This window comes from Camelus bactrianus, chromosome 7 (genome assembly GCF_048773025.1).
Source record: "Camelus bactrianus isolate YW-2024 breed Bactrian camel chromosome 7, ASM4877302v1, whole genome shotgun sequence".
NCBI lineage: Eukaryota > Metazoa > Chordata > Mammalia > Artiodactyla > Camelidae > Camelus > Camelus bactrianus.
The window spans coordinates 70,373,606-70,389,397 of record NC_133545.1 but is presented as its reverse complement, the minus strand read 5'-3'; the positions used below and the strand labels follow the sequence as shown (position 1 = coordinate 70,389,397).

At 34.3% G+C, this 15,792-nt stretch overlaps 1 protein-coding gene across 11 annotated transcripts in view; it reads right to left on the bottom strand.

The window, feature by feature from the left end:
- CACNA2D1 (calcium voltage-gated channel auxiliary subunit alpha2delta 1) overlaps positions 1–15,792 on the bottom strand; it is a 425,155-nt gene that overhangs the window by 189,264 nt on the left and 220,099 nt on the right. For all 11 annotated transcript variants that reach the window (XR_012508251.1, XM_074367566.1, XM_045510452.2 and 8 more), the window contains exon 4: positions 14,120–14,179. Coding sequence is in view for 10 of the 11 variants with exons in the window: in XM_074367566.1 (XP_074223667.1) it covers positions 14,120–14,179 (60 nt within the window). In the remaining variant the exon portion in view is untranslated. The remainder of the gene's footprint in view (positions 1–14,119; positions 14,180–15,792) is intronic.

The window sequence follows — 15,792 nt, the reverse complement described above, 5'->3', positions numbered from 1 at the left end:
ATACAATTTAAGAGCTTAAAACTGCTGTGCTGAAAATATATATATAGACGCATATTGCTCAAAGCAAGAATACAATTTATCAAAATGGATATTTTGATTCTGTACTGCCTTCCTTATTTAACACTTCATAGTTGTTTCTGCAACCTTTAAAAACATGTTTCAAAATAGACAACATACTTGCAAGCATAACTGATCTCAATGAAATGTATTGATAGTGTCTCTGCAGGAGGAATACAAGTCAAGTTTTTAAAGAAAACTAAATTGCATTGCTAAGACAATTTCACTTATCTTAAATGCTTTAATCTACTTGTCAAAGACCTGTGTGAAGGCTTCCATGAATAATTTTCATAAAGTGTCAAAATAACTGTTCTATTACTACCAATATTATTCCCTTTTTATTGTTGAAGAAACTATGGTTTAGAGATTAGCTAAAAATCTCACAACAGGAAATAACCAAAGCGAACTCTTTCTAGCACCTTGGTTAGCACTCGTATTTATTAGAGTATGCCACTTCTAAATAGAATGGGTTTTGACTTGCTTCATGGTTCAAAAAATAATCTCAGGCTGAATATTAGACAACAAAATAGCCTATGCAATGGAGTCAGAAGCACAGTATAAGCTGAGAATCAACACTTCTTATGTCCTAATGGTAACTTTAGGGTATTTGTTTTAGAGTATTTTCTGCTTTCTTTATCTTTGTACTGGTTTACATTATACTTTCTTTTCTTCATTACATTTTCTAAGAATTTAAAAATAGAATTTATAATACCCAGCTGGTATGATGGGGATAATGAATACACATTTTCAGGAACATTTATAATGGATATTCCCTATTCTGCCTTTGAAAATACAATTAATACTACTATTATCTATAGTTTTCTATTTTTTACCAAATAAATTCTAGTTGTAAACATAAAAAGGTATAAATCCCAGTAAGAAAGAGAACTAGTAATCATCATATACTGCTACAAGAAAAGCCATGACATAATTGTTTTCACCATAAGTTTTGCAGACCTTTTTTTTTAATTTTTAAAAAAAATTTATACAATCTTAAAGGTTACTTTCCATTTATAGTTATTACAAAATATTGGCTGTTCTCCTCATTTTGTATAATAGAATCTTGAGCCTATCTCATACCCAATGTTCCGTGCCTCCTGCCCCCACTCTGCAGCCGGTGACCCCCGTTTGCTTTCTGCATCTGGGAGTCTGCCTCTTTTTTGTTATGTTCACTAGTTTGTTGCATTTCTTACCGACTTCTTGAACATTAAGAACTGACTGGAAAGGTGCAAAGGAAAGAGTATATTTTGGAAGATAGCTGAGACTATTCTACCTTAGGGAGACTATGCTTACTGGAACAGTCCAACTGGCAGAAGCCCTGCACTGTTTTGGGATTCTCTTTTATTTTATTTAACTTTCCCTCATCATCTTCAATCAAGTCATTAGTTTCTCCACAGATTCAGGAACCTGTGCATAGTCATTTTTTGAAAAGGGAAGGAAGAAAGGAAAACTAATACATGAAACCCTAAATAAAAGAAAAAATTGAGACCCAGGGTTCTTCAGAGTGTCAGAGAAATTATAGACCTATACTTTAAAATAGAGGGTGGAGGGAGACAGCCAGGAAAAAAATAAAAGATGAAGGAGTTCAAAAGGTTAGATTATAAACCAATAAAAACTGGCATAGATGCTGCCGTAACATACAGAAAATTGGAAAATGGAAAAAAAAGATTATTTAGAGAACAAAGCCACATGAAAACAAGAAAAGCATGGATGTATATGAGAAGACCATCATTCCAGACAGGATTCAGAAAATCACGCCAAATGAAATGTAAATGAATAAAGATGTTTTTAAAATAGACTGTAATAGAGAAGATACCAGTTATGGAAAACAAAATGGAGGTCCAATTTACACTATATAATATTTTTGAAAAAGCATGGAAGAAAACTATACAGAAAATTCAAAACTATGTTGAAGGTAAACATCACATCTCTGAAATGAAATTAAAACTTTAATATGAAGACATTAAACAATCAACAGTAAGATATATTATCCCTAGTGCAACCTCAAGAATAAAGAATGTATGTTAGGGAATCAGTTAAATAAAAAATCTACTCAATTCAGGATGAGTAACAGAAGCCAGAATGAGATGGCTTCAGACTTCTTTTTGGCCAGTATTAATGATGGAAGACACTGAAACAAGGTTCCAAAATTTTGAGGGGAAAAAATGCATACTTAGCCAAGGTTTTCTTCAAATCCAAAATAAAATGCCCAGGTATTCTCAATCACACAAAAATTCAGGTATTAGACCATCTCCCAGCTCTTTTTGATCAAACTGCTTCACAATAAAATCCATTCAATCACATTATGAATTTAAAAAAAAAAAGAAAGAAAGAAGGTCAGTAATAGAGGAGCTATCATAGAAGTTCTGCTGGTAGCATTTAATTCATCAAAATACAGAACGAGGATTAAACACTGTGGAAACTGTGGTTATAGAAGGTAAGTTAAATCTTAATGTAAAAGTAATAACTTAACAATATTTGGAGATGTATGAAGAAAATGAGAGAAAACACAAACATGTTAATTTACTCAAAATAGAACACTTTCTGATTACCAGTTTGTATATTCTTTATGTAATACTGCATCTATAAAAATGTTTGTGTATGTCATGAAAAAAATACATGAAAAAAATGATAAACAGGTAAATTGAACATCATGATGCTCACTACATGTAAAAAAGGAATATACGGAGTTGTAGAGATTAGAAGAGATTTTAATTTTTCTTCCATAATTATCTTTATCACATGATTTTTAAATTAATGACATGGAAATATTTTTATAAAAACAAGGTAATATTCTTTCAGAAGGAAAGTGACTGAGCAATCAGATTATTTCTATTATTGTTATTTTGGTATTAACTGAACCCAATTAGATTGTTTTTGAGCCTCTGATTACTTTCAACTTTCTTTTCTATATGAACTCTATTAACCATTCAAATCCTTATTTTCCAAGCTTTAGAACTGCATTTAGCCTCATCATTTATTTTCGTATCTAATAAGCCCTCCAGTTAGTGTTTTGTCAAGCTCTCTTTGGTTTTAACACACATGAGAGACAGATCCTATTCCAATCCGTTGCACTTGCTGGCTCCACAAGGGTTCTCCATGTCTTGACCTCACCCCAAGAGGGTGTCACTGAGAAACTTGTGGGGAAAATGTAGTGAGAGTTCTTTGGTGGGGGCTTCCGGGTGATTCTTATAAGAACCCCCAGGAGAACTGCCTACAGTGGTGAAACATTATAACTAAAGCAGTTTTTGCAATGTGATAATTTTATAAACTTTGGAATCCAAATAATCTAGTTAATATATAATATCTATCCCTTGGCACGTAATACTGCAATTCCTGGTAACTGACTTTCTACCACATTCAGCAGTTACAAGCTGTCTTGACTACTGTCTTCTTCACACCATAATATGTCTTCCAACAAAGCAGAAGCAGGCATTTTGCAATTGCTATTTTACAACTGAACTCCTATAAAACTTCACACTTTTTACCATTACTTTGAGCCAAAATTAACGTTTTGCTTTTTTTTTTTTTTTTTAGATTACTGTTACTTGTACAGCCTAGATTTTACTGCTGCTGCTACTTAGGCATGTTTCTCAAAGGCGGTTTGAGAAAAGCAGCACATTGTTTTCTAAATTCAGGCTTGTGTTACTTAAACTACTTTGTTTGATATTTGGCTGACTTGTTGGTTTAAAATTTTTTTACAACTTGTTCATCTTATTTGGTCCCCAAAATGTGTCAAAAGGACATGCAAAGTTACATTTTCCACTATCTTATAAAATTGTGTATTGATTTCAAAAAAAAAGGTCTCATCACGCTCATCTATTGAATTGACAGTCTAAAATCTTATTTAACTAGGTGTATGTTGGACCATGACGATTCTGTAAAACAAAGTTGTGGATTCCCTGGGACCACAGAGTGGACTACCTGATTCATAATTTGGTTAATAATTTTAAGATTATTCTGCCTGTGGGATGTCAGTGGTTTGGACAAAGATAGTGGTAGTAAAGATGAAGAGAAATGAATGACAGATTGCATGACATATCTGGAGTTGTCACTAACAAAATTTACACATGGATTATATGAGGGGTTATGGCAGAGGGAGAAAGCTGGGCTAAACGAACCAGCAGAAGTGATCTCATTTGTGATGAGGAAATTAACAGATGATCAGGATACTGGGGGAGGAAGTAACAGAAACAGTGGTCCATCTGGGCAGGTTAGTGCCATGTTAGTGAGACAGCTAAAAGGAAGTAGTAAGTGGTTAAATGAGCTTAGAGTTCATTAGAGAGATTTGAGTAGAATTATATTTAAATTCAATGAAATGGATGAGGTGTCCATAGAGAAAGTATGGACATTAAAGACAAGAGGGCTAAGACTGTGCCCTAAATTTAGACAACATTAGAGCTACAGTAAAAAAAGAAGTACTAAAATGAAAATTGAGAAGGAATGAACAGTGAGGAAATAGGAAAACTAGGAAAGTGGAGTTTCCTGAAAACTAACAGAAGACACTTGTGTTTGAAGAAAGGGGAAATACTAAGAGGTACATTAAAATAACGGGAAAAGACCAAGCATAAAGATAAAGAGAAAATGTCCATTAAACTTGATAACTTGGGGGTAAATGTGACTATTAAGAACAATTTCACCATGAATGAAATCTGCAGTCAGATTGGACTGGACTGACCACAGGGCGAAGGTGAAGATGAAGACACGGTATAGGTCTACATCTTTTCTGAGGTTTGCAGAATAAGACAGCAAAGAAACACTTCAAAGCTAAAAGGCGCAATAGATTTTTTTTAATGATATAAGATACGGGAGCCAATTTATATACTGATGAGAAAGTAAAAAGTAAAAACCAAATGTTGACTAATTAGAGAGAGAATACTATGAGGAATAAATCCATCGACAGACTGGCTTGGAAGGTTAGACGAGGACAAAAGGCATAAACTTTAAAGAAGTAGGAGGTTTTGCATGAATGGGAGAGTTGGTTTTTTTGCTTGCAATCTCCAAACTCTTAGCATTATCTAGACCCTTGTTTCAGCAGTTTTCCTGTATTCTGGACACATAATACCCCTCCACTGAGACTACTATACTAAGCCCTCAGTCCTTATGGACAGCTCTCCTAGGTGGCTTCCAAAGTCAAAATGTACCGTAAGAGTGACTGAACCCCATAACCCACATTAAGTCCTTGCTTCTCATACTCTGCTTCTTTATTCTAAAGCTCCAAATCTCACTGTAGTGTCAACCCTTTAGGAGGAACCCTCTCGAGGCTGAACTTCAATTCCTGAAACATTCTCTTTCCCCTAGCATATGAGCAAAGCCATTAACGTATCTATAACTCCACTAAATTGAAATTACTCCAGCATCTAATGTAATTTTCAAGATAAAAATTATCTCTGGGAATAGAGTTATTGCCCCAGGGCTCAGTCCTGAAGGATCTACAGTAAATGGAAATATGTATTGGTCTCTGTACTCCCTGAAGATCCCCTTAGATACAAGTGAGTTTCGTTTTGTTTTGTTTTTCAAATTCTAGAAAGGTCTATCAGGGCTGTTTTAGGCACTGAAAATCAGAATTTCATACAAACATAAAGGCAAACATCAATAAGAACAAAAAACTTAATTTTGTTAGTCTCATGCTGAGTGCTTGTCACTTCTGAATGTAGTCATTCTTTATGAATGCAGTCTTAATACATAAATTCAATGTAAGGGAAACGGATTTAAGTCAATTCAATAAGCATCCATCTAGTGCCTAGTATGGGCAGTGCATATTTTCCTTCTTAAGAAGGTATAAATAACTGCACTTAATCATTAAAAACCAGTATGTCAATTTCTCCAAAGAAATAAATCTAGACGGTGATACTGCCTCTTCTATTAAAATCATCATTTTTAAGACCCTCCAAAGTGCTAAGCATATTCCCATAAACTACCTCATTTAATTTCACTTTTTGGAAATATGAATGCATGTGGCAATAGAGGTCTTCCAGGCTGAGCATGAACTATGACAACACAGGCTAAAAGTTCAAAAATTATCAGAAATCTGTTGTCATGCATTCATTTGCTGAAGGTCAATTGACTGTATCCCAAAAAAGTGGGGAAAAAAAAAAAAAGCAAGCGTTCACAGGGACACTGATGAGATGAAAATAAGACAAGAAAAAAAGTCTCCTCAAAGATTCCTAAGGAAAGGCATTTCTGCCCTTTTTGAGAGAAAAATAAATGATGAATGAGCTGTTTTCTTCAGGAACTTTCTGACACAAGGAATATGAGAACTAGCTTCTGAGTCTGGTGATTAAAAACTCCTAGGGTTGTTATTTTTGTTAATGGGTTGTATGGGCTCCTTATATATTTTGGAGATTAACCCCTCATTAGAGATTGTACAGTTTGCAAATATTCTTTCCCATTCTTAGGTTAGACTTTACTCTGCTGACTGTTCCTTTGTTGTGCAGAAGCTTTCTAGTTTTGTGTAGTCCCACTTGTTTGTTTTTGTTTTTAGCGCCTATGCTTTTGCTGTCATATCCATAAAATCACTGCCAAGAACAATGTCATGAAACCCTTCTTTTGTGTTTTAGTCTAGTAGTTTTACAGTTTCAGGTTTTACCTGTAAGTCTTTAATCCATCAGACAACCAACAAGTGTTGGTGAGGATGTGGACAAATTGGAACCCTTGCACACTATCGGTGAGAATCCAAAATGGTGCGGCAGCTACACAAAACAGTATGAAAGTTCCTCAAAAAAAACAAAAACAGAACTACCATAGAATCCAGGAATCCCACTCCTGGATGTATATCCAAGAGAACCGAAATCAGGATCTGGAAGAAATACTAACAATCCCATTTTCATTGTGCCCTTATTCACAATAGCTAAAATGTAGAAAAGACCTACAATCCACTGACAGATGAATGGATGAAGAAACTGTGGTATATACATACAACATGGTATTATTTAGCCTCTAACTATTGGAAAATTCTACAATACAACAACATGGATGGACCTCGAGGACACTACGCTAAGTGAAATAAGCCAGATGCAGAAAGACAGGAACTGCACCATTTTACTTATATGAGGTTTCTCAAATAGTCAGCTGAGTAAAATCCAGGACTGGAATGGTGATTACCAGGGGCTGGGGAGGAGGAAGACAACTAAGACAACTAAAATTCAACTAAGCAAGATAAATGGCCCTAAAGACCTACAGGTACAACATTGTACCTGTAGTCATCAATAACGTATGGTTACTCACACGATGTTAAGAGAGTAGGTCTCATGTTGTATTCTTAACACAATACATTTTTTTAAAGAAAAGTAAGTTTGATATTTTGTTCCCAGTGGATTTTTGTCTGGACTTTGACTTTTTAAAATAGTACATTAAAAAATTGTTTATCCAGGTTTCAGAAATTCTCCATGGTTGGGAAGAGGGTGACCCACCCTATTTTTATACACAGAGGACACTATGACTCCAGTCAAAAGCTCTGCAGTTTGGGATGCACCAGCTGACAGCATCCTGAGCAGAATGACACTCTTTCATTGGAGCACTGATAGCAAATTGAGCACCACAGTTATGGGAGCTGGCAGATGCTCACTGGACTGAGAGAACAGCCATCCAGCGACTTGTATCAACCTGAGACACACCCTGAGGTATCTAGAAAATACCTTCCATAGTAGAGAGATAAGGTGAGCACAAAGAGACAATTACTGAGCATCTTACAAAAATAATTATGCTGGTGGATACTACAGAATTAAGAGTTTTTAGATATAAACTCCTAAAAATGAGTAAATAAAGCAGGCCAAACTGGCCAGTGTTTTTTCAAAAAAAAAAAAAAAAAGAGTTTTCAGATAAAGAAATTGGTGTTCAAAAGACTGTTGTTTTTCTAAAATTGCATCGCACATTAGTGGCAAAGCCAAAATTTGAAGTAAATTAGCATAACTCCAAGCCTAGTGTTCTATAACTATGCCACAGCTGTGGGCCAATATATTCAAGCATTAAAAAAGTGCAGTTTAAACAAAATTTTTTTATTATTTCTCCAGTAAAAGTGACAAAAAACGTTCAGAGTAAAAATAGATATCTCAATACTACAAGTAATTATTTTTAATTAAAAATTATATATAAGTTACTGTCCATTATGCCCTGTATCAGACTACAGTTTGCTTAGTAATACGTTAGCCATAGCTCTTATCTCCAGGAAGTTTAAATTTTAGTGCTGAAAAAAAACAGTGGACAAAGGAAAATTATACAGGGAGTGTGTATTGAATATGAATACATACTGGGCATTAGAGGACCACAGAAAACAGACAACAAACCCAAATGTTGGTAGATCAAAGCCAAAAGGAAACTGGGGAGAGATGGGAGAGATTTCTAGGCAGACATTATCAAAAAGTCTGAAGATGAAGGAAAGAATACTGTCTTAGGGAAATGTCACAAAGTTTACCGCTTGGGACTGAGAATTTCAGGGGAAGGGTAGTAGCTACTGGGGAAATGTTGCGATAGAAAAATGAAGGAAGGATAAGATGGGGCCAGACCATGAAGGGGCTGATATATCATTTATGAGAAATGGAAAGTAAATAAAGAGTTTTAAGTAAGGAAATGAAATAGACAAAAGTTCACAGAGCAAATCTACGCATTGTATGTAAATCGCAGTGATTTGTAATGTTTACATGTTTTCCTTCATCTTTTTATTCCTTTTGTAGTTGAGAAATTAATACAGTAAACCCTCACCTTAATGCAAATAAGCAGTGTCCAAAAATTTTAATAAAATGCAGCTCCAGTCCTAGAGAGGTTACTGAAACAACGAAGTTCAAAAGCCCTCTTGTGACAACTACGATTTGATACCTGCTGGTGGGAATAATTAACTCTAACTGATACATCAATGAGAATGATTCCGAGTGTTCTTCATGGCTACAGTTTTTAGAACATTCGCAGCAATTCTAGAAATCTCCCAGTAATTTAGCAATGTTTTCACCATCTCAGTCCTAGGAAACTGAGGCACCAGACTGGTCTGGAAAAATATAAACAGCTCCATCCACCTCCCTATTTTCCAAGTCAGAGATAACCTGTCCTTTCCAATTTCCTGCTACCTTCCCGAGATGGGGACAAAAATGAAAGAAATTTACTGAGCTCCAATTAGACCTAAATTTGCATTCTCCCAGGATGTACTATCATGATGTCTTACTTGCGAGCGAGTTCTACTGTATTATCATGTACTCTCATGGGACCTTGGCTTTCAATGAAGTAACAGTGAGATTAGGAAGATCATTATCACATGTTAAACATTATTAAAAATGAAACCAAGATTATTGGTGAGGTAATTAATGGATAAATATTATGCATCTTCTTTTTTTCAATTTAAGAGACAAAGGATAGGGGTTATCGCCTAGGATAACTAATAATTTAAAGTCCTTGGTTATTATGCTCTACTCTGCTGTCTTATAATGCTCTTACTATGGACGTTTATATGTATGCATAAACAAGGAGAGTAAGGCACCATAAATTTGCCTGACTCTAGTAAATTGCTTTCCCACAATTTGGGGGTAAATCAATTTTGCATTGTGGCTCCTTTCCATTCATCTTGATGGTGAGGAGAGACTGACAAGTCCCTTAAAAAAAAGCAGTAGTAAAAAACTGATTGTTTCTCTACATAGAAGTGTTCCAAAAATACACTGAAATATGTAAGCTCTTGATTTCGAAAGGGTAATTCAACCAAAGGTAGAAACTAAGAAAAACTAAATCCAGAATAAACGAAAACCATTTTGGTAATCTATTAAATTCATTCATTCATTCATTCAATAAGACAGAATGCTACTCCCCTACTTTTATTTCTAAAAAGTCAGCCCTTTTGCATTCAGGACTTGCAGAATTATAATTCAGAATAGTGTTTCTCTTTATATACTGTAACCAAAATAAATACAGTATGACTTCACAGTTAACATATTCACAATTATTTGTTTTGAAATCAACAGAGGTGATGCTATTTCATGAAATGAATAGGATAAATGAATTAATTAAATACACAATGCCAGTGCCTATTAATTTAACTCACATAAATACAAAATTTTAAATACCACAACTTTTAAAGCAACACTTCAAAATATGATTTCAGTAAGGTAATTTTTAAAAATGCAAATATATAATTAAAGCTAAATTAGGGGAAGGAAATTAGCCTGATTAACATTCAATATCATTCAACTTCACCAGAAAAATTCACACCATCTAATTTAGTTTCTCTGTGACGCTGAAGCTAAAAAAGGCTCCTCAAATGTTTTATTTACTGGCCAATTTCTAGACGTCTGGACTCAGCCTTCGCAGTAACAAGCTGATGCTAATAAGCCATACATAAAGATCCCACTTATTAAAATACAAATTAGGCACCCCTTATGTTTATACATGTGTAAGTACAATTAATACTGCAGGCTTAGTTGGAAATGAAATTGCTTTCGTTAACCAACCATTGCAACACAATCAAATGAGATTTCAAAAGCAATTGGAAAAGATCTGTTCAGAAGAAATGACAGCAATTATTTCATGCGGAACAATTAGTTTTCCAAGCTTCTTTTTCCTTCTCCCACCTGCCCTCAATAAAATAATTTGTCCATCATAAGTGACATGAAATGTCCCCTTTCATGCCAGTAAGGGTAAACTGCAGGCAGAACTGAAAGGCAGCTTGGTAGGCAGAGCTTATTTACAAATATTGGTTTGAACTTGTAAATGCATGACGGAGTAAATCTTAATCCATTTAGAGTGTATGCCCTTTGTTCCCTCAATTGTACATTCAATTGGGAATTGAGCGGAGCTGAGGGAGAGAGTGAATTACAGCAGCCCTTTCTTGTTGGCAACATTTTACTGCTTTGCCTTTTGTTCTTGTTGTTCCTGAATTTCTCTACATTACACAGTACAGAATGTTAATCAACATTTTGCCTAAGTAATGTTAATGAAACTTCCCTACTTATACTTGAAGGAAGAATCAGAATATTATATTTCTTTTTGAAATGGTAATGTACCTTTTAGGAAATTACTTCTGCCTTCTAAATCACCTTAGTGTTAAATTATTAAAGGATGGCATTAAAGAACTATTGCACTGATGCAGTTAAATCCCTTAAAAGACGAAAGGCTTATAAAGTTTAACAGAAGGATCTTTTGGAAGATGGTAGCATTTAACTTTAAATTACACATTTTAAAATGTTTGGTTAAGATATTGGTAACATTTGTAATTGTTTTGTGTGTGTTCACAAAATAAAGGGAAATTTAAGGCTGATGATTTCTAATTGCCAACCACGCATGACATTGATTTTGATTTGTATTACAGTCTTGAAGAATTTATTTAACCTTACTAGCTATAAATGAAGTATCACCTAGGTTATCAGGGAAAAGAAAGGAAATGGCAGAGAGGGTCTTTTATTTTTGCACTATTTACTTATTTGCATCTGAAGGCAATCTTCATTCAGGTTCTGTTCTTCAAATGTATAAACTCACCACTATCTCAACAGTCTATCGCCTGTGGTATTTCAAAGGGAAGAGCCACTGTCAAGACTTTACGTATGATTGACATGGTAAGATATGGAAAATATCAATTCTCAGGGTGTAGACTGTGACAGATATGTGTCCTGTGACCATCAATTATAGTCCTTCAAGAAGGGTACTCAGGCAATAAATTGACAGGGCTCTACCGTGCCGTAATTTGTTTTCCCTTTAACAGTTTCTTTTAATGTCAATCAATATGCTCACAGGCACTAAATAAATTGTGAGATAATCTAGGGGGAAATTAAGAACAGAATTTTGTCAGGAATACTCCTACACGGCGAAAACTATTTGCTAAGAACTCCTAACATTTACTGGGTAAACCATTTATTTTCTATTTAACCACGTAAGATTTAGTAATGGTTTTTGTGTCATTGTGGAGCTGATTTGTCCTCATGCATGACTTCTAGCAGTACCTCTATTTGGATATAGGAACAGAGAGGACAGATAAAAGAAGCTAAATTTCAAGGTAAATTTTTAAAGATCTTGACATCTGACAAATATCAATACAGCTTAAAATTGTTGGTGCATCATAAGTTAATTGCTTTTCTTTCTCAGCAACACATACATGATAAAGTGCCTTACAACTGATGATGGTCTGGATTCAATAAAATATAGTAATGGCTAACACGCACTGAAAGTTTGTGTGTCATCTACAGTGGTCACCCAATACTTCTATACAGAAAAATAAATCCTTGCCAAAATGTTGTAAGTGTTAATGAGCCAATATATCTGGGAAAGAAAACTTTATATACTACATTCCTACTTGTAAAGTTATTTTTAAAACACTATTTCTCCCTACAAAACTGAAAGAGACAAATAACTAACAAATGGCTATGAGAAATACTACCAAATTCCTTTAATGCAAAGAAAAGCTGTTTTAAACAGCAATAGAATCTACATATTACACAGTCTGATTTGGATGAACTTAATAATGTTTGGATTCTCAGAATTACTCATGATTTAAACTAAAACAGCACGAATTTACTGTACCAATAGCAGGCAGAATACAAGGTCTAGCTACACATCTGTTATGCCTTTACACTGCTTTTACAATGTCACCTCTAAGATGGGGAGGAATAGTAAATTCCGTCTATTATTAATTAATCAAAAGGATATTTATTTGGATAAATTACTTTGGCTGTGTTTTGTCTATTCAAGACCAAAAAATGCAAGTTACCTTTTCTTTCATCTCTAAGCAACGAACTGCATTGTAAAATCTTCGTTGGATGAGCTTAAAATTCGTCCTCTATACTCAAAAAGATTGTGTTTTTAACTTAATCACTGACTTTTTCTTTATACATTATGGATGACAAATTGATCTTCCTTAACGTACCTATAACAATCAATTGTGGATGAAGCAAGTACCTACATGATATCAACAATTCAAGCAATAGGATCAATTCCATGAAAGACTCAAACTCACAGTAAACATATAGAGTCTCACCTTAGTAAACTAAGAGTTTAAGAAATACGTATTTGTGGCAAAAATAGTTAAAAAAAAAAAAAGTACCAGAATCATCAAGCATGAAAGACTAAGTGTTACCATATATTATAAGTGGATGAAGTACCATTTACTGTATTTTCCTTTGAAAAGGAAATTACCATATAATCACACAAACAGTGAAAGTGCCAACTCCTAAACCTTAGTTTAGTGTTCTTTTGAAGCACAACTTTCTTACCCTCAAATTTGAGATTTCTTTCTGCAAAACATTCAAAGACAATTGAACAGTATAATTAAACTGTCACTCATACTATAATTCTATTTCAAATGGGGGGAGGGGGCTTAAAATCCCACAAATGAGTTGTGTGGAATTTTTCTTTGTTCAGTAACTAAAGAGATTTTCACTATAAATGAAACAATTCAAATATATAATAGAAGTATTTTAACTGATTTTAGGGTCAGACTTCATTATACACCCTGGCTGTAAGAAGACAGGCAGCAGATAGACCAACAGACAGACAGACAAATAGATGAAGGAAGGACGGAAGTCAACAAAGAATTTCTGCAATTTGTATAATTAAGCTCAATGACTTTTGGAGCACAAAGTTTATCAAAAGTTACTATCAGCTGACATTTCTAAAAGCAGGCCAGAGCAGATGAAATATTACTTCTAGCTAAAATAGAGCAAATGAAATTTCAAAAGGTTTATTACATCTAACTTTAACCACATTGCTCACTATCAAGATAGTAACAATACACGTCACTTCTTACAAAATGCCACTTGTTTTTCACCTAGTATATTCATCACACCTACAAAGATTATTCAAATATTAGAATTTAATGTTATTTTCCTGGATTAATTTTATAACTCCCTTTGAGTATGGGAGAATATTTCAAGGGACTTTTTCTATATTAAAAAAGATGGAACATAAACAAGAACCATTTTGACTAATTTAATTATCCCTGATTACCCAAAAGCAAATTTTTTTAAAGCAAAAAAGCATACCTAGCTGTTTTTTGTTCCGTAACTGTCCATCATTTTTAAAATATTTTAATCAATCATAATTACTCAAACACAAAACATCAGTGTACTTAAATCAAGTAGTTAAAAGGGGTCCTTACTGCAAAATCCTCCCTCCACTGATGGGCTGCTTGAACTTTCTCTGCTTCCAAAGCCAGGCGCTGGAAAGGAAACAAGAAATCTCAGAATTCAAATGACCACATGAATATATAATTGTTATACAGTGCATGGGTTTTCAAATCAATTATGAGGACATAAAGTAATAGAAGAGATTCCTTATTTGTGATTCACAAATTCTAAATCATTTAGTAATATAATTTGCTAAAGTTGATGTTATGTACTTATTCTTGAGTAACATAAGTAGCATACAATTCTCGAATACCATTAAGTTTACTGCCTCTGCCATCATTGGCAATAGTGTCCACTGAGTGCTTTATATCAGACAAACATTTCATTTTTTAGAAAACAAGGTTTGATCAGAAGAGTATATTAATCTTGGTAGAATCTTGCTTTTAATAAATACCTTTATACCGTATATTTCTATGTAAATGGAAAGGAAACTGACATTGAGAGATGAATAAATATGTGCTAAATGCTGTATAGTCACCTTCTTAATAGCATTTTTAGGTTTCTTACCAAAAGCCACAAAAAAGTAATAATATTCTCGTTGCTGAAGTGCATCCTTAACAGTTTGTTCAGATACCTGTGAGGAGCGAACTGTCACAATCCACACATCTGAAAGTGGCTTTATTTCCCCTGTACTCTTGTATGCTGAAGTACTTAGAGAATTCTAGACTTATTTCCCTTTACACTCTGAAAACGTTTAGGTTTAGTTGGAAATAAAATGTCTATGTCAGTCTGCCAATCCCTTTTGCTAGATAATTTTTCTTTCTCTAGTAAGTTTTTAGATTCTTTTTTCTTTGTATTTCCCAATGTTACTGTCATTATTCTCCATGTGTGAAGCTTTCACAAGAAACAGCTAACATTTAGCAATTAAGAACACAGATCCAAAACCAGACTGCCTGGGTTTAAATACCAACCCTGCTGCATACTACCTATGCAAACTTGGGAAGAGTTAAATCTCTTCCCCTGATTTGATTGCTCATGGGAATAATGTCAAAATCTGCCTCATGGACTGATGAAAGGATTAAATTAGTTACTATATATAAAGTGCTTAGTACAGTACCTGGCAGACAGTAAGCAAATATGCCACTATGTCACTCTGAAGGACAGTTATGATTCTATTTCTACTCTGTGTCCCTTTGATTGTGAAGTTCATCTGCCCTCGGCCCCCTACACTGCTGGAAGACGGGCAAAATAGGCCAAGTATAGCAGTAAATATAATAAAATGGAATAAATATATTAAACTCATTTATTAAGAGAAAGAAATGATCAGGTTAGGTTTTAGGAAAGTATAAATCTCATAGTGGTTTGTTGGTTCATCTTTTTGACCTTTCACTATGAACTACAGTGTGAGCCCTCACTGTGGACATCTAGACCACGCTGGGTAATGGAAATGTCCATTGACAGTAGTTTTCATTTACATTAGTGTATTGGCTTCTACTCCCTCTTATTTAACATTATAATCCACTCATTTTTCTAAACTCTGACATAGGTATTACCAACGGCTACAAAACACTGCCCAATGGAAATCTCAAGTTAAGAATCTCTAAGCTGAAGTAATTTAAAAGAAAAATTCTCCAGTGTGCTTGAATGACAATGGTTATGTTTGTGGTTTGTCAGCTACTAGACACAAATATAATACAAGAGAAGC